We start from the raw sequence: 17,856 nt of genomic DNA on the forward strand, positions 1-17,856 counted from the left end.
AGAAGCACAAACCAACGTGTGGGCAGCCTGTGTGATCTTTTATTAGCACCTTCATTGTGCTCCTGTGTTTTCATCCATCACTTAACTCTGGTTCCATCATTAACTGCTGAAATATCCAGTTTGAATCATTTCATGCGAGGGAGAATGTGATTTTTAAAATTATGTTTTGATGTGTGTACTTAATTTTTTGGTTGCAGATTGCATATTTAAGACTGCAAAGCACTAAAAATACCCTCCCAAACATCAGGTGGCTTCCTATCCTTTTCTGGAATGAATTTAGGCTAACAGAAATTGTGAACTTCTTAAATGCTGAGTCCCAATTAGACAGAAAGCTTAAGAACAAGTAAATATTTCCCCCAGGTTTCTGGAGTCAAATTGTTTTGAATAGTACAGTTAAATTGTGTCTCATGAAAAAAAATTACTTCTAAGAGGAACTCTGAAGTTCTGCAGTGTGACTAATCATATTGATATTGATTGAGTTCGTAGGGATCATATGAATTGTGTTAGGAAAGTTTCAATTTTGATTCACAGAATGTAACTAAGGATATTAAATTCTTCTTCCTGTGGTGCAGATTATGACATGTTGAAGTTTTTAGGGTTTTTATACTTCGAAGATAATTTAAAAACCTGTTTAAAAATAAAGTACCAAATAAAAAACATTTCTCTGGAAATTTGTTAACTTTCCAAAGGTTGCTTGACTTTATGCTTTGGTTTTGTTGCACTTATAAATCCCTACAAATTACGCAGGACTGTTGCTGTGATTTATTGTTTTGCACTGTGACATATCCACTGATGGAAAATATTAATATCGTAACTAGAAGGACACATGGATTATTTAATAATGATACACTGTCATCAGCTTTTATGGTACGTTTGATCTGAAATGTTGGCTGTTAGAGTGGGATTGCTGCACCTTTCTTTTGTCCTGGGATAAGTAAGTACCCAATGACTTTACAGAGGCTGCATAAATCAGATTTCTGTACCTTTTGCCCATATTCACGTGCTGTTTGGCTTTGCTCTTTTAGATCTGTTTTTTCAAGTGTGGATTCTCCAGCCAAGGTCAGCTCCATGGAAAAGACACTTCTTCTCAAGAGCAAAGAGCTCCAAGACGCGCAGGACAAGTGTCACAAGGTATTTATTTATGCGATTGGCCATCTCCATTGCTCCAGGAATCTGCAACCACTGTATGTCCAGGGATCTGTCAGATGCTGCTGATCATCCAGACTCGTGGTGGGCAAAGTGCTTTTCCTTCAGAGAGCTGGCTTCCTGTCCAGTACAAAGGGAGATGAATGTAGGCCATGCTGTTGGTGTAGATACTTTTGTCTTAACAAGAAGCGGCTCTGGATTTTAAACAGTCCTTTTCTCAGCGCTGACACAGACGACCTGCTGCCTCCTCATCACACCAGTTACCCCAGTACTGTTCTGAGGGGCTCCTCCTCACTCATCAGCTCCTGCTTATATAACTGTTGTCACGTCACTGCTTGTGGTGAACGTCTCATAACAGTTGCTGTGCTCCAGTAAAGGGAACCTGGTGGAGTCTTGTAACGCTTACTGCTTGTTTGAGACTTTTATGAGAGTTCCATTACTTTTCTCCCTGCTCTGTTCTGGATTTGACCATTTGCTCCTGACAAGGAGATGGGGGGAAACCATCTTCTGGTCCAGCATGGATTTGGGATAAGGTTAAAGTGACCCATCTCTGCAAGTCAGGTGAAAAATGATTGTGTCTTCTTTGCTAACTGGGGTTCGAAGAATGACTGACTATGACCAAGCAGCTTGAATGAATGGGGTGACTTAGACTTACTACTTGTCCTTAAGAAGAACTGTGCATTCCTGGAGCAGAGACAATGGTATCGGAATTTAAACACCATTTGGAGAAACGTAGCTAGAAGTCTCTTGGAGACAAATTCCTTACAAACAGAGCTCTGAAAGTAGCAGTTAACAAAGCTTTTGAAGCCCCCCTTTATAACCTCTTGATATTTATTGCAGATGGAGCAGGAAATGACGCGGTTGCACCGGAGAGTGTCAGAGGTGGAGGCTGTACTTAGCCAAAAGGAGGTGGAACTGAAAGCCTCTGAGACCCAGCGATCCCTCCTGGAGCAGGACCTGGCCACCTATATCACAGAATGCAGTGTGAGCCCTTACACCAGTCCTTTCACCTCTGAAGGCCTGAAATCTGGTGGTCTTTGTCTTTCTCTTCCATCGTGCTTTCAGTGGGGTACTTGATGGAGAGAAACTAGTGTGTGAGGGGATCTCTGTTGAACATGGAGCCCTGAAGTGTTTGCAAAAGCTTGCTTGGTAGTTTTATTCAAGTGTTGTTTCATGGTCATGTGCTGAGGTCATGCAGGAGTGACTACTGTCCTGGTCTTGCTGCAGCTCTTCGTGATGTTTGTCTCACTGGCTGTGCTAGAACATGCTTGGGCTTGACTTCTTGCAGGTCTCTTAGCCGGAAGAGGATGGGGCCTAATCAGTGCCATGACAGAAATCTTCAAGAACCAATAGGATTAGGAAGCAATGGTGTTGTCTCCATCTTTGGTGTCCGAGTGCAGACTGATCCAGTTCCCCAGCACAGTGTCAGGGAAGGTTGTAGGACAGGTGCTATTTTTCAGGTAGAATATAAAAATGAGGCCGTAAAACCACATCTTCAAAGATCATTTGGCATTTTCCATGGGAGCTGGAATGTCTGCCCTGTTGTCCTGGCAAGATTCCAGAGAGGGTATTTTCATTCTAGTTGATAGTCTCTGTATTTTCAGTTGGATATACAATTATGTTTCCTCTCTTGTACCAATAACAAAAGTGCAGATAATACTTTGTTTCAGAGAACTGAAAACCATTTCTGATGAGTTGACTTGTTGGGAAGGACACCTTAAAATGGGGCTGAGTGATTTTCCCATACCAAATGCTACTAGGTAAATAAATAAAATTCAGTTTATACCTCTCTGTTGAAGAATAATACTCAGTTGATAGGAGGACAACTCCACTGGTAGGTCCAAATTTGAAGGTAAGGTGTGTGGTGAGATACAGACTCAGCTCTTCTGTTCTTTGTAGAAGTTTAACAACAATTAAAACATTTCACTCACTTAACAGCAAGAAAAATGTAAGTAACATGAAGTTGAAGGATTGTATCTAGGTTGTGGATTAATAGTGCTGGATAAAATATAGATAAATGCTGTCAATAATGGATGCCTTTTGTGATCTGTGTTTGGTTTTTGTCTCTAAACCTCATGGGAGGAAGTAGAGATTTGAACCAAGATTTGAGTAAACAGTGTTTGTAAAAATGAGCTGCTTCTGTTCAGACAGGAGCAGCACTGGCCATGAATTTCATTAGGGTTCCATCACTGGTGCCTTGATTTTTATTTTTTAATTATTTTAAATTTTTTTTGGTGCCTCACTGCAGCCAAGGAGGCCTTTGTGTAACTAAAGATCTTCGTTATACAACCATTTGCAAACCCAAAGACTGTGTATTGAACATTTTGCTTTCTGCAGAGCTTAAAGCGCAGCCTGGAGCAGGCACGGATGGAGGTGTCTCAGGAAGATGATAAGGCACTGCAGCTCCTTCATGATATCAGAGAGCAAAGCCGAAAACTGCAAGAGATCAAAGAACAGGTATTCCTGCTTCTTTGGGCAGCAGGGTGGCTGTCCCCACACAGGCATTCCTGGCAGGTCCAACTCTGGTGCCAGGATTGTGTTGATGTTGGCAGGTTGGGATAACTCCCAATGTGTGTGTTTTCACATGGGTTCCTAAACTAGACAGCAAGCAACAAAATGCCACTTGTATATTTAAAAGTAAGCACAGACACCAAATTCCATGTTTTTCTTTTCCTAGTCCTGAAAGTACTTTGTCTATAAAACTAGCTTAGGGGAAAGTTGCAATGCTTAGTAATATGCTGCCTTAGAAATGAGCTATCTATTTAAAATGGTTAAGATATGCAAATTGCACAAGAAGTTAATGAATCTTCACCTGGGAGAGAACTGAGCTAGCCTTAATTTTTTGGGCTTTTTTCCCTTGTTTCTTATCTGGCCATTTAAAATATTATTCTTTCAAAATAGAATGTGTGTTGCCAAACTGTTCTTTTGCTAATTTAATCTGTTTTCAAAGTGGAAATTCATGATTTTTTTTCCAGTAGAAGAATGTTAAAAATTCATTAATCCATATAGTTGTTCATAAGGAAAAAATCAGAATTAAATAAAAATATAGTGACAAATCTAGACTTTTTAGGATTTAAAATTGTTTACAAGACAGAACCCATTCAGTTTTATTAATTAACAGCAACATACTGCATTGAGAAAAAGAAATTGAAGTTTGCTGTAGCATTCAAATAGTTCTTTGCAACTATCTGTTGGTTTTCATCTTCAAAGCACTTTACAAACGTTTAACTGACTCATTTCAAAGTGTTTGAGACAAGGAAACCCAGAAACCTTGGTAATGATTCTCCAGACATGAGAAGCTCTTATGTAAAAAGTAATGAAATGCAAACCCAACCCTCTGGATGTCTCAGGCCTCCATGGACTTCTCCAGCATTCTTCTGGGTGGCTGTTTTATGTAATCCAGGGATCTAAAGCTCCCTGCTCTCTGTTCTGGGGCTTTGCTAGCAAAGTTGCTTTAAATGCTGAAATGTGGAACATTTTTGATGATTATAAATGCCCACAGATTCTTAGGCAGTACAGACACATGTAACAGAGGAAACATAATGGAAGTAATTTCTAATCAAATGCTTTGTCCCAGAATCTCATAATTTGGCTTGTGAAGATTCACAATGACATAAAAAATGCTGCTTAGGTCAACAAATGAATCTGTAATATCCTGCAGACTGTCATATCTGGGGAGGTCTTCTGAGCTTTCTGAGACTCACATGCAAGAACATTGCAACAGGAAATGCTGAGATGTTTGTGCTGACTCACACGAGCAGGTGGACCTTGGCCATTAACTTGGATCATGATCTTTATGTCAGAGGGAGCTGGGAGATGAGATGGAAGAGTCTCTCAGAGTTTTGCTGTTGAAAACCTGAAACTTGAGGGACAACAAGTCAAATCAACAGCAAATCAGAACCTTCAAAACTTAGGCATATGATATTTTCAGGGCAAGGCTGTAGGTTCAACTTAACCTCAGGTACTTGAATAGAAGAGCCTGGTGGGTTTGTGGGATTTTTGTTTGTTTGGGGTGTGTGTTTAGGTTTTGGTTTTGTTTTGTTTCATTTTGGTTTTTTATTTTAACTAAGCCTGTGCTCTGGTTGTTACTTGATGAAGATCTGTATGAGCAGATGAACTTGCAACGAGTCAGAATCTGTATTTTTTGAAAGCCCCACTCATCTGTATGTAGTTCCCTGATGTGATTTGCTTCAGGTACATGCCCTGAGCTTTGCCTGTCCAGTAATATGTGCTAAGTACCTCTTGGTAGTTCTTAAACTCTGACCAGTGAATATCTGAGAGGTTTGTTCTGTGTTGGCTTGAGTGGTGTGGCCTGTTCCTCTGATCTTATCATGACACTTATTCAAAGATATTCTTGCAAATGTGATGAAACAAGAAAACCTGAAATATTACTAACTCTCTCCTCTTCTTCCTTCTTTTCTCCTTCCCCATTCTCCTCCCTTCCCAAACACTCATTGTCACAGTGGCAACTGTAGTCATACCTGTAATTCTTTGGTCAAGTGCTTGTTGATAGGGAAGCCCAGTAATTTAGGAAGTCTTAACAAATTATACTTTCTGAGCAGAACATGTATTCCCTCAAACCAGTCTGCCTTTTTTCTTCACAAATGTATTTGTCTGCAAAGAATATTTGAGTTAATATCTGCTTTGTTATTATCAAAAGGCTCTAATTCTTTCCAGCAAGAAAATAAGATCATCCATAAGAGACTAACTGGAAAGAACAGGTCCCTGTCTGCCTTCAAACTGGAGAACCAGTTTGGGGATTGCAAACCAGAGAGCCCCTGAGCCGTGCTCCCTGTAAGGGAGAGTCAAGCAGCCTCCTAAAGGCCCAGCTTTAAATATCTGATAAACTCTCCTTGCTGGAGGATCAGGGGCTCCTCTGGGGTCAGTGTTGGTGCCGCCCCGTGTGGAGCTGGAGGCGCTGCCTGTCTGGAGGGAGCGCTGACAAACCTCCCCCTGTCACGAGACACTCACTCTGCTCCATATGGGGGCAGCCAGGCGTATTGTAAGGTATTAAATTGGAAAGCAAGATAGACTCCCCCACTGTCAGTCCTTCATAATCTTTGTTCCCAGCTCTTGATGTGCATGTTTTCTACTTGTTCTCATCTTCATAAAAATGCTTTAGTTTTGGGGTTTTTTTTCAGCTTTGCGTTAGAGTAATTTTATGAAATGTATACTTAGAGGACTTAGTAAATGCTAAATAAACATAATTAAATTCTTTTTTATCCAGTGAATATATGAGAAACAATCTCTTGAGCTAGTCTCAGTTTGAGTTCCCAGTGTTATCGAGATAGGAAACTCAAATGTTCTTTTCTTCCCCCACCTTCCCCATCCAAAAGCCCCATCTTGTAGTCTCCTGCATGGGGAATCTTCATTTCTGCCTATCTAGGCAAACATCTTCTGTGGGCAATGTGACTTTTAGGTAGTTTTTCTAAGATAATATTTGATTTTAGGTTCTCTCCCATGCAGAGCTATGTGATCCTTTTTAACTGTCAAGAGAAAATAGCTGATGGCTGGAAGTCTCGTTGTGCTACCCCTCTGCTTCTCCTTCTTTCCTTTTACCCAAGCTGTGCAGATCTGTGATAACTGTCATGTTATCAGCCTGAGAAAATAGATCTTGAGGGAGCATCTGAGCATTTAGTAGAGACACCAACTCAAAGGCACATTTCTGTTTCAAAACTTAGAAATGTAAGTAATTTTTATCATTTGTGTGTAGATGTATCTGTGTGTTCCTGCACTCTCAAAAAGTCAGTGTTTTGGCTTTTTGAGGTGTTGAGTTGAAAACGGTGAGACTAAAACCAGAACACCATCCATGTGATTGTGTTTAGTTTTTACTGTTTCAGTTTGTACTTTACCTTTTCTTCCACATCCTCTTAAACGCATCTCTTGCTGCAATCAGTTTTCTGGGATCTGCTGCTCCACACACTTCCCCTGTTGCCTCTAAAACGTAATACCTTCTCCTCCCCTTCCACCACAACTGCAGGAGTATCAAGCTCAAGTAGAAGAGATGAGGTTGATGATGAATCAGTTAGAAGAGGACCTGATCTCCGCTCGCAGGCGCAGCGACCTCTACGAGTCGGAGCTGCGGGAGTCGCGCCTGGCGGCCGAGGAGTTCAAACGCAAAGCTGCCGAATGCCACAATAAACTGCAAAAGGTAGTTTAGGCTCCAGGGGGCTGATGATTTGCTTGAATTTCTAGTGCTTTTTGACACACACACACGAGTTGGGGTGGTGTCCTTCAAAGATCAGGGTGGTTTGTACAACTAACACAAAATGTTTTTCAGTTGTGTCCTCAAAATAACAGGACTGAAACTTTGTGTAAATCCTAATGTTTAAACTGTGTGACTGGATAGAAGCTCAATGTACTACAGCTCTTTCTGAGATTTTTATGTATTTTGTATTTAAGTTACAGGTTAAAGATCAAGGAAAAAATGAAGCAGGAGAGTTGTATTGCAAGTTGGAGAAGGTATGTTATTTCAGTGTCCTGGAGTTTGCTAATTGGGTCTTCACGTTATGCACAGAAACCAAGAGTGTCTTTGGCACGTCTGTGACATGCACGACCTCACAGCCCTCCCCATTTCATTTTACTTTTCAGGACATCTTTTTCTTGCTGTGATTCACTGTTCATTCTGCTTTGATATAAAGCTCTCTCTGGATAACCCGCTCGTAATGGATTGTGTTCAGAAGCCAGGCAAAGATGGGCCTTGATGTGTCATCCCAGTTTGGAGCTGGGCTGGGGATTCATCAGAGTTGTCTTTATTTGTAAGAAGAGCAAATGAAAACTGAAAGGCTTTCTGAGGATTCTCACACTGAACAGTCTATTTAGTGACCAAAATATGAAATCAACCAGAAGTCAGCAAAATGGGAATAGATTGGCCAAGGAACATTTTGATGTGATGGATTTGATAGGGAGAAACAAAGATTTTTTGGAAGGGAATCAAAATAAATATGGTGTCATCAGCAGAGAGCACTTTTTCCCTTTCTGGTTTTATGACTCCCTCCATCTTTTTATTTAACTATAGATCAATACAGAGCAGCAGGCCAAAATCCAGGAGCTGCAGGAAAAGCTGACAAAGGTAATGGCTGGGTGGTGAAAGTGAGTTTTCCACAAGATTTTTGTGTGAAACCTTAATGAAGAAGAGGGATGCACTTTGTTTTACCCTCAAAAATAGAGTTAGTCACAGCACGGGGGATAAGGAAAGGGGGGTGGGAACTGGTATCAAATCATTGGAGTTCTCAATATGCTTTTGGCTCTTGAGGCATGTCAACAGTGTTTATTTTTACAAATGAAGCTGAGTCAGAACTGGAGTAGTGTAAAGAAATTCTCACTTAATGGGTATGCCATGGGCAATGCACTGCTCCCTTGTCTCTGAAGAGTTCAGCTGGTTTTAGCTCACTTGTAAAATACATGTTGGATTTGGTTTAGTCTCCCAGTATACTCTGCTATAATTATAAAGGCACTTAACAGTTCAGTTATTCATACCAATTTATGCTGAAGGATGTTCATAATACTGAGTGTTTGCTGTCGTGGTCAGTCTGGCACTTGAGGCATCACTGTCAGAACAGTCAGAGAACTTCCCTTATGGGAATCTTTCTCCAGAAGAGAAAGGGGTTGTCGTAATAATCCTCTGGGTGAGCTTTTCAAACTTGGCACCTTCTGAGAGGGGCCTTTTTCAGGGGTTAATAATCATGGATATGATCAGGAGGCCAAAGCTATATATAAATAGTACTTTTAATATTTCAAAACAATCATGTTTTAATCCCCGTCTCCTTTTCTCCCTTCATTAATGCTAAAGGAATTATCTTTAGGCCAACAGGTTATTCTCCTGATCTTTTATTAAGAGTATTTTGTGAGTTCTTTCTGAGAACTTGAGCTGAATTTGGGGCTTTACTTTACTTTCAAGACATAGAGTCAAGTAGAAACTTGCAGTACAGCAAGACAAACAGGTGTATCTCCTGGATTTCAATTCTTTTTTGTGAAAACAGAAGATAGAATTACATAATTGAAGTTAGAATTTGGGGTCCTGCACATGCTTGTGGTTGTCTTAATTTAGACTATTAGGCTGAACTTCTCTAATGTTTTTATTCAGACTGTTGACCATCCTGAGGTTGTGATCCTTTCACATGCCAAATTTTTGTGTGTGCTTTTATAATACCTCTTTTTTTCCTTCCTTTTGCCTTTCAGGCTGTGAAGGCCAGCTCAGAGGCAACTGAGCTTCTGCAGAACATCCGTCAGGCGAAGGAGAGAGCTGAGAAGGAGCTGGAGAAGCTGCAGAACAGGGAAGATTCCAATGAAAGCATGAAGAAGAAATTACTTGAAGCAGAGGTGAGTGGAGAGTGTCTGTCTGGAGTAAACCAGTTATTGGGATGAGCCTCAGCTTAGGAAGCCTCATCTGGATGACTCTGAACAGTGTGTATTCCTGTAGAAACTCTTCAGGCGGATGTGTTGTTAGATATTAATCCATTTTTAATTAAAAAAGAAACATTTCTTTGAAGAAAGCTGAGAGGTTTTTTATTCTGAGTGAGGAGTCAATAAGGACACGTGGTTACCTGAGGGATTTGAGGCATGATGAGGATTTAAAATATAAAAGCCAAATATATATATTGACTGCTTCAGCCTGTTTTTTCCTGGGAACTGCTCCTTGCTTTGTGCCGGTGCAGAGTTGAACAGCCTAAATGGCAGCTCCTGATTGCTCTGCAGGAACGGCGCCATTCCCTGGAGAACCAAGTGAAGAGGTTGGAGACTGTGGAACGAAGAGAAAACCGCCTCAAAGAGGATATCCAAACCAAATCCCAACAGATTCAACAGATGGCAGAGAAAATTCTGGTGAGCAGAGGTGAAAATGGAACTCAAAGTGTGAGTGTGTGTGAGAAAGGGGTAGGAAAGGCCACACCTTGAGTGTTGTGTTCAGTTCTGGGCCTCTCAGTTCAGGAAAGAGATTGAGGGGCTGGAGCAGGGCCAGAGAAGAGCAACGAGGCTGGAGAAGGGACTGGAGCACAAGTGCTGTGGGGAGAGGCTGAGGGAGCTGGGGGTGTTCAGCCTGGAGAAGAGGAGGCTCAGAGGTGACCTCAGCACTGTTTGGAACTCCCTGAAGGGAAGTTCTGGCCAGGTGGGGGTTGGTCTCTTCTCCCAGGCACTCAGCAATAGGACAAGGGGGCACAATGGGCTCAAGCTCTGCCAGGGGAAACTGAAGTTGGAGATGAGAAAAAACTTCTTTGCAGAGAGAGTGCTCAGGCATTGGAATGGGCTGCCCAGAGAGGGGGTGGATTCCCCATCCCTGGAGGTTTTTAACCTGAGATTGGCCGTGGCACTGAGTGCCATGATCTGGTGAAGGGACTGGAGTTGGACCAAGGGTTGGACTTGATCTCGGAGGGCTTTTCCAACCCAGTCGATTCTATGATTCTATGAAAGGATTAGAAGACAGAATTGCACAGAGTAAGGTGGAAATTGGTGAATAAAGGGCTTTGTTTCTTGTAGCAGTCATACTGGAGAAAGCTTAAGCACTCAAACTCTATTTGCACCTGTAGTTAGTTACAAACTCACTCCTGTACTTTTAGTCTCAGTGGGAGCACCCTTAAGCCAGCATAATAATATTTAAATTATTTAAATTATTTACCTAGTATTGTTTCAGAAGTAAAACATCCTCAGGGCAGGATACTGCAACAACAACAACATTGATGTCTATCTTTTAAACTAAGTTGCAGAGAAATTTAGAGGTCAGATCTATTTGAAATGCTTATGTTTTGAAGCAGCGAGAAATTAGTCATCTAAACTATTCATCTCCAAAGATAATATTTGTCAGGAAACCATTTTCACCCACATGCTTTCTCTGTTGACAATTTCTTGTTTCTCTCCTGCTTAAACCTATTAAATCTTTGCAGCAAGTTAGTGTGTCAATCTCCAGTGAACCAAGCAGAGGGTTTCTAATTCTTTTGCTTCCCTGGGACAGGAAGCATAATTTTATAGTGGAATAATTAAATTTATTTTGCATTCCTCATGAGTTCTCTTTGTGTGTTGCCAATATGACAAGGAAAAAATGGATTGCATTTTATTGGTAGTAATCCCAAGCCGAGACACACGTGAGGAAGTCCAAATGGAAATGTATAAATAAGCATATTTAGAGTCAACAGATGACCCAGGCTTGTTCTGGGAATGTGGACTTTAACATCAGAATGCCTAATTGCTGTCAAGAACAGGTAGAATCAGTTCTTCAGTAGTGCTGTTCCTTGCAGATTGTTTTGATAGCATGAGTGCATGGTAAGTGGGAGACTCTGCTGGGCACAGAGCCAACTTTATGTTTAGAAGTAGTGTAAAACTTTGAATTGTTTCATAAGCCTTTTGTGTATATTTGGGGATTGTTCCTTGGTTTTGATTATGTTCTCTGTGGAGGAGAAGCTGGAAGGGAACACAGAAATATCGACTAATTGTTTTAAATCATGGGATATGTTTAGCTCTTCTTATAGGTAGTTTCCATGGAGTTCTGACAAAATGTTGGAGAGGCACAAAAGTATTTATAAAAAAAGTCAAATAGGCATTGAAGAAATATTCCTACAGTCTCTCCTGGTCCCTTGATCTGTGCCCTGGGAGCACAGGGTACTGGTGTTCTTTTCCTCCACCCCTACCCTGTACCTCCCCTCAACTTGATCTCTGCAAACTCTTCTGACTTTTCCTGGTATAGAAAGGTAAGAAGGAAGTTGAAGATGCAGAATTGCATAGAATAAGGTGGAAATTGTTGAATAAAGGCATTGTTTTCATGTGCACTCATAAAGCAGGACCAGAGAAGTATCAGCTCATCTGGTACCAGCCTGTGATGAATTGAATAAGAACCGAGAAACAAGTCAGAGAAGATACTTATTATTGCCTGAAAGTGCAGATCACTGTGATGCCAATAACAGTCAGTGCTACATACAGAATAGTGAGTGAGAACTGGAATGGGAAGAGATTTACCTTTTTAAGCCCACACTGGCTGTTAAGTGCCACTGCAGGAGCTGGAGGAGCTTCTGCCACAGTATGAGCAGTCTGATGCTGGTGGCTTTGAAGCTGCTGCTGAGCTGGTTGTCTGATTCTCTGCCAGGACCTGAAACGTGTGGGCTTCTGGGGGAGGTGAGTTGTCCCTCTTGTTGCTGGGAGACATATTTCAATTGCAAAAAGCAGCAATCTCCATTCCATGCAGAAGTGTTGGGACTAGGCACTGTAGGTGACCTACTTTTGGTGAACCTCCTCTTTGATTCTCACTTCTGGTCCATTGCAATCACCATTGCAAGAAAAGTTGTTGTATGTTTTCAAGGTGAGGAAGGTCAGAAAAGAGAATATGGAAATAGTATGAGAAGTGCTAAACTACACACAAATATCAGGAAGTTTTCCTGTGCTGTGCAGTAATGAAGACAGACAGGAGACCTGGATGCAGCCCAGCATCTGAATTTGTCCATGCAAAAGTCAATCCAGTGGTAGTGAGTGACACATCTGGAGCTGTTCCTGTTCTGGGGAAATTGTTGGAGTGACAAATACAACGTGAATGAGCCTAAAGTTGTAAGCTCAGCTCTTGTGAGGTGTCCTGTTGCAAGGTGATTGTAGATATACCCCAAATAATACAGTCAGACAGCAGATACTGCTAATTTTCTGAGTTACAAATCACTTAAGTCCCTGCTGTGCATGGCTGAACCTGATGTGAAGTAAAGAGGTTAAAGACATTCTGGCATGTTCCACCACATATCTTGCATCCTGCACTTTTCATTTTCCAAGCAGTTTATAAATAGTTATTCTGACAACATTTGTCTGAGGAATACAGCAAAGTAAATGCTATTCCCACTCTGAATGCAGAATGAAAAGCATTGACAGCAATACCCCCTTATTGAGGTTTTCTCTGAGAAAACAAGTGAGAGACCTTGATAAAAATAGATCTGAACTTCCTGTGATGCCACTGCAGCTATAAAATGTTTATAACTATGTGTTTTCACCAAGTGTCCTTGGCCTATCTTTGAGAATATTTTACTGGGAAATGGAGATTCTTACCATGGAAGGAGGAATCTTTGTCCTTAGCAGAGAACCTGCTCTGCAGTGGATGGGTCAGCAGCAATATGCAAAGCTCAAAGCTGATAATGTGCAGCTCTCATAAGGTTTTTTTTAATGTGACAGCCCTGGGCTTGGGATTTTTGTAGTGTGAAGCCTTAAAGAGGAGAATGAATGAGTGGTACCTGTGTAACACTTGCACACAGCCCTGCCATGGCTTTGTCTCTGAATGTGGATCTCTGCTGCTTTCAGGAGCTGGAGGAAAAGCACCGCGAGGCTCAGATCGCAGCACAACACCTGGAGCTGCAGCTGAAACAGAAGGAACAATTCTACGAGGAAAAACTCAAAGTAAAAATGTCTTATCTTCCTACAAGCTTTTGTGGGTAGAAGGAGTTCATTAACAGTTGTCTTTATGTTCTGATTGTTTAGTGTTATGAGTTGCCTCTTGCTCAGCCCACTGGAATGTGCAGGGCCCTTGGTGGGATCTGAGTTTTCCTCCCTCCCAGTCCCTGCCATTGTGCCCTCTCTGTCTGTGGCACTGCATCAGGGCACAGGGATTGGAAATCAGACCTACAGGGAGGCAGTTGGTGATTGGAATTTGACTTTTGCTGACTAAATGATCCTTAATGCTGTTGGATCTCACACCCTGAAGAAGCTTTCAGTTCCTCCTGGTGATTTTCTGTGAGTGCTCACTCAGCCTACCTGCAGGTTTTAAATGCAACAAATACTGGAGTGTTTCTGAAATTCCATCCTCTTGGAGCTGTAACATCTGCCAAGAAGCCACAGAAACCACCCACTTTGTTTTTGTCTTTTCCAGGGTAGCATTAACAAACAGTTAGAAATAGAATCAGACACACCATCTAAAATTAGGAAAAACAAGCTGGGAAATAGGAGTCTGTGCACTGGCTATGGTTTTTTTTCTAAAGAACTTACAGTATGACAGCCAGTGAATGCATTTTGTAAGAATCTTTGCTAAAACAGGTTATTCTTAGTAGAAACAATCTTTCTCTAGTACATTTATCTAGGAACTTAATTCTACATTTTAGCTTGAGAGGACATAGTATTTAAGAGCAGGGAAGAAATTTCTGTGGGAGAAATAAGAAGGATGAAAAGAGAAACAAGATTTGCTGGCAGATCAGAGCATGTGATAATCAGCAATGAGAGGAGAGTGACAGAAAACAGGAAGATCAGATGTAGATGTTGGGAAAGAAGTGGTAATATAAAAGCTGGAAAAGAGGATAGGCATTGGAAAAAGAATGAAAAGAAAAAGAGAGCCAGTGCATTATGGAGACATGTGTTAGAGGGTTTAATAGGAGAAATCAGGAAGCCAAGTGAAAGAGGTTCAAAGGCATGAAAGAGGACATGGGGTTTTTTGTAATTGGAACAGTAAAAAATATCCTGTGGTGTCCAGAATTTGTACCTTTGAAATCTTGTCTTTGAAGGAAGCAACTTTCATTTGATTGAGAGCTCTGGACATACCTACATAACATGGATTTTTTTAAAAATGTAGCAATTAATTACTTTAGTCCTGTTCCTAATGACAGGTATTTGTGCCACAAAGAGAAGTTTTTTACTTAGGTGTCAGATTTGGTGTATCCTACTGGAAGAATTCATGTGGTTCTCAGTTGCCTTTCTCATCCATACTTATGGAACTCACAAATTTCTTCTGAGCCATATTGGTAGGGCTGTTCAGGATTGGCACTTTCTTACTTTCCCTGCTGAACATATTTTGGGGTAGAGAGTTTTTCTGGTTTTGCTTGCATTAATCCAGAGCTGTTCTTGAACACAGTTTATATGACTTAAAGTAATAGTTTAAAAAAAATCTACACTGTTTCCATGTCTGTAAAGTCCCATCATTACGTTCAGCCTTCAGAGGTAACAGAGGGATTGCTCTTTCCTGGAGTTTGCTCTCCCATGGATTTCATGCAGTTGCATCAAGGGATGAATTTTGCTTGAGATATGATCAATTGCTTAAAAAAATTCTGTCTATCTTGATTTTCTTTCTGCTTGCCCTTTGCCCAGTGAAACAGATATAATTTAGACAAAAGAAATGTCTTCATTTAGGTGTTGGAAAATCAGATGAAGAAAGATCTTGCAGATAAGGAAGCCCTTGAGAATATGCTGAGAAGACATGAGGAAGAAGCTCGTGAGAAATGTAAAGTCCTGGCTGAGCAGAAGGCGGTAGGTACTGCTGGGCTGGAAATCAAAGCAGCTGAGGAGTGGCTTTCTGAGGCTGATTTCAAGCAAGATAATCTTGTTTGAGGTTTGGTAGGGCTGCTGAGCTGCTTTGAAGGAAAATCGTTGATTAATGCTAATTTTAAAAGACGTGCTTTTTAAATTCTGAGTATCTTCTAGAATATTTCCTTTAAATTAGCCATGTAGCTTGCTGTGAACCCCTTATTTTGTGCCTTGATAATATAATGGTTGCTTTTTTTTCAAATATTAAAGCAGCAAAAAGCAAGTTGTAAATAGCTCCAGGAATTACACCTTTGATGCTCTTTTGGCCATTTGTTCAGTTTTCCTTTAGTTCTTTTTGTTTTTGGAGTTCAGATTTTTTATAAACTTTATAATCACTTGTGTTTCAGATGATCAATGCAATGGATTCAAAGATCAGGTCACTGGAGCAGAGGATTGTGGAGCTGTCTGAGGCCAACAAGCTGGCAGCAAACAGCAGCCTCTTTACCCAGAGGAACATGTAAGTGTGGCAGCTGCTGCCACTGCTGAACAGGTCTCAGCAAGGTGACCTTAAGGCCTTTTTCAATCTAAATGATTCTCTGATTCTCAGGGTAGAAGTGGCTCTTTCTTGCAGGCCTGCTGTGCTCCCTGCTTGATTTTCAGTGATAGCCTTTCAGAAATGTGCTTGTTCTTCACTTAACTCTGGCTCACTGTGTATTTTGTGTTTCCTCAAACATCACTGGGAAAATTGGTTTGTATTTCAGGGAGTGTTTACTTTGGAGCCTTTCCTAAGGCAGGTGATCTGTGCAGGTTTGCCAAATATGTTCAGTGAATGCTAATAATTGTAATATCTAAATTACCTGTGGAGAAGCACATAGTCCTCTCTTGAACAAACATATTGCCAATAGAATTTATATTTTCCTTGGTTCCTGTGACATGTGATGTTGAAATTGAAAACTTTAAACACCTTTAATTCACAAACATCCCATCCTGCATGGATGATTTGGTACATCCTGCAGGGCAAAGCTAAAGCAGTTTATGCCCTCACTGGGTTCAGAAAAACCAACTCTGTACAATCAGCCAAAGGTTTCAGTGCCTGTCAGCTGCTGGAAGCAATGTCAGGTCGTGTTTCTGTGGGAAGCACTTGGATAGATTCACCTCTAATATTGAATAGAACCAAACAAGAATGAGTTTTGGCAAAGAGCTGCCATGGTTTTATTCCTTTTCAGTGATGATTATGCCTCCAGATATGTAATGGCTCCAATTTTCATTGTATTTCAAATATCTGGCAAGTTCTTTTAGCCTGTGCAGCCAAAAATATTCACAGAAATAACTGATGAGTTTAATTGTGTTGCTTGATGCTCCAGATGACCTCCAGTTAATCACCCAGGAAGTTTGTTGAGGCAGCAAAAGCCATAACTCACCTTCAGGCTGAAATAAAACAGAAATATTGTCCCAGTGTGTACCTGGGAAGGATGTGGAAGGTCAAATGCCACAGTCTTTGGTCTGACTGTAAGAATTTAGCTGAGCTGGATGCACCCTCTGAGGGCAACACACTGAGCTGGAGAGTCACAAAAATCAAGAAAAACATGACATGACATTTTAACATAGGACTTAGAATAGATTATTGAGAGACACATTGTCAAATGACACAACTTTGAAGGATTGGTAGAAGGTGGTACAGAATTAGCAACATTTATAAGAGGCAGTTGCTTTATTATGCATGCAGATAGTTAATGAATTTTTGCTTATTTGGTGAATTGGGCTGGGAAAAATACTTAAATTGTTGTTGGGCTGCATTTTGGATGCACAAAAGCCACAGCTAATCTGAGCATGTATCAAGAGGAGAACTAGTGATTAAACCCTTTAGAGGAGAGGGGAGCTCTGCAAACTTTTGTTCCAGGGGTATCTGAGGAAACCAGTGATTATCAGGTTCCTGAGAAGATAGCCCAGTAAACAGCAGGAAATGAAGTAACACCATTTGACAGTTCTGGCTGACAATAATCTGTGGAGGTAAATTAAAAAAAGACAAAGGGTGAAAGGGTAGCTTTGCTTGCAATGCACAGAAATGTGAGTCAGAAGACTAAAGTTCTATTTTTAGTTTTGTTAAGTCTTCCTATTTGATCTTGGGCAACCCACATAATTTCTCTGGGATAGGATTAATAACAGCTTATCTCAGAGTGAACTTCTTAAAATATTAATTCATTAATATATGTAGAGCTTCGTGAGGCTTCTAAGCAGAAAGCACATGATGAGGCAGAACTTTCCAATGCATGATAACATGATTCCAGGAATTGTAAATAATGTACAAAGACCCCTTTTATTTTCTTTTTTTTTGAGAGTATCCATTTCAAATGGTAATAATTAATCATTGCCAGCTCTCAGAATTCTTATGAGCACAAGTAATTGCTTTTGTTCACTTTGTAGATTAAGAATTTGATCAGAGACAGCAAAGCTTCATGTGAGTGTAGGTCAGGTTCTGGGTCCATTACAACTTAAAACCCCAACAAACAACACCCAAACCCCCAA

The 17,856-nt window shown here is 40.8% G+C and overlaps 1 protein-coding gene across 1 annotated transcript in view; it reads left to right on the plus strand.

Annotated features, from left to right (window-relative positions):
• The window catches only part of CIT (citron rho-interacting serine/threonine kinase), a 72,002-nt gene that overhangs the window by 22,072 nt on the left and 32,074 nt on the right, over nt 1–17,856 (plus strand). Inside the window, exons 11-21 of the mRNA XM_071571684.1 lie at nt 1,026–1,131; nt 1,987–2,130; nt 3,484–3,603; nt 7,127–7,297; nt 7,549–7,608; nt 8,165–8,218; nt 9,328–9,468; nt 9,844–9,969; nt 13,405–13,500; nt 15,217–15,333; nt 15,738–15,847. Coding sequence (XP_071427785.1) covers nt 1,026–1,131; nt 1,987–2,130; nt 3,484–3,603; nt 7,127–7,297; nt 7,549–7,608; nt 8,165–8,218; nt 9,328–9,468; nt 9,844–9,969; nt 13,405–13,500; nt 15,217–15,333; nt 15,738–15,847 — 1,245 coding nt within the window. The remainder of the gene's footprint in view (nt 1–1,025; nt 1,132–1,986; nt 2,131–3,483; nt 3,604–7,126; nt 7,298–7,548; nt 7,609–8,164; nt 8,219–9,327; nt 9,469–9,843; nt 9,970–13,404; nt 13,501–15,216; nt 15,334–15,737; nt 15,848–17,856) is intronic.

This window comes from Pithys albifrons, chromosome 17 (genome assembly GCF_047495875.1).
Source record: "Pithys albifrons albifrons isolate INPA30051 chromosome 17, PitAlb_v1, whole genome shotgun sequence".
In the NCBI taxonomy this organism is placed as follows: domain Eukaryota; kingdom Metazoa; phylum Chordata; class Aves; order Passeriformes; family Thamnophilidae; genus Pithys; species Pithys albifrons.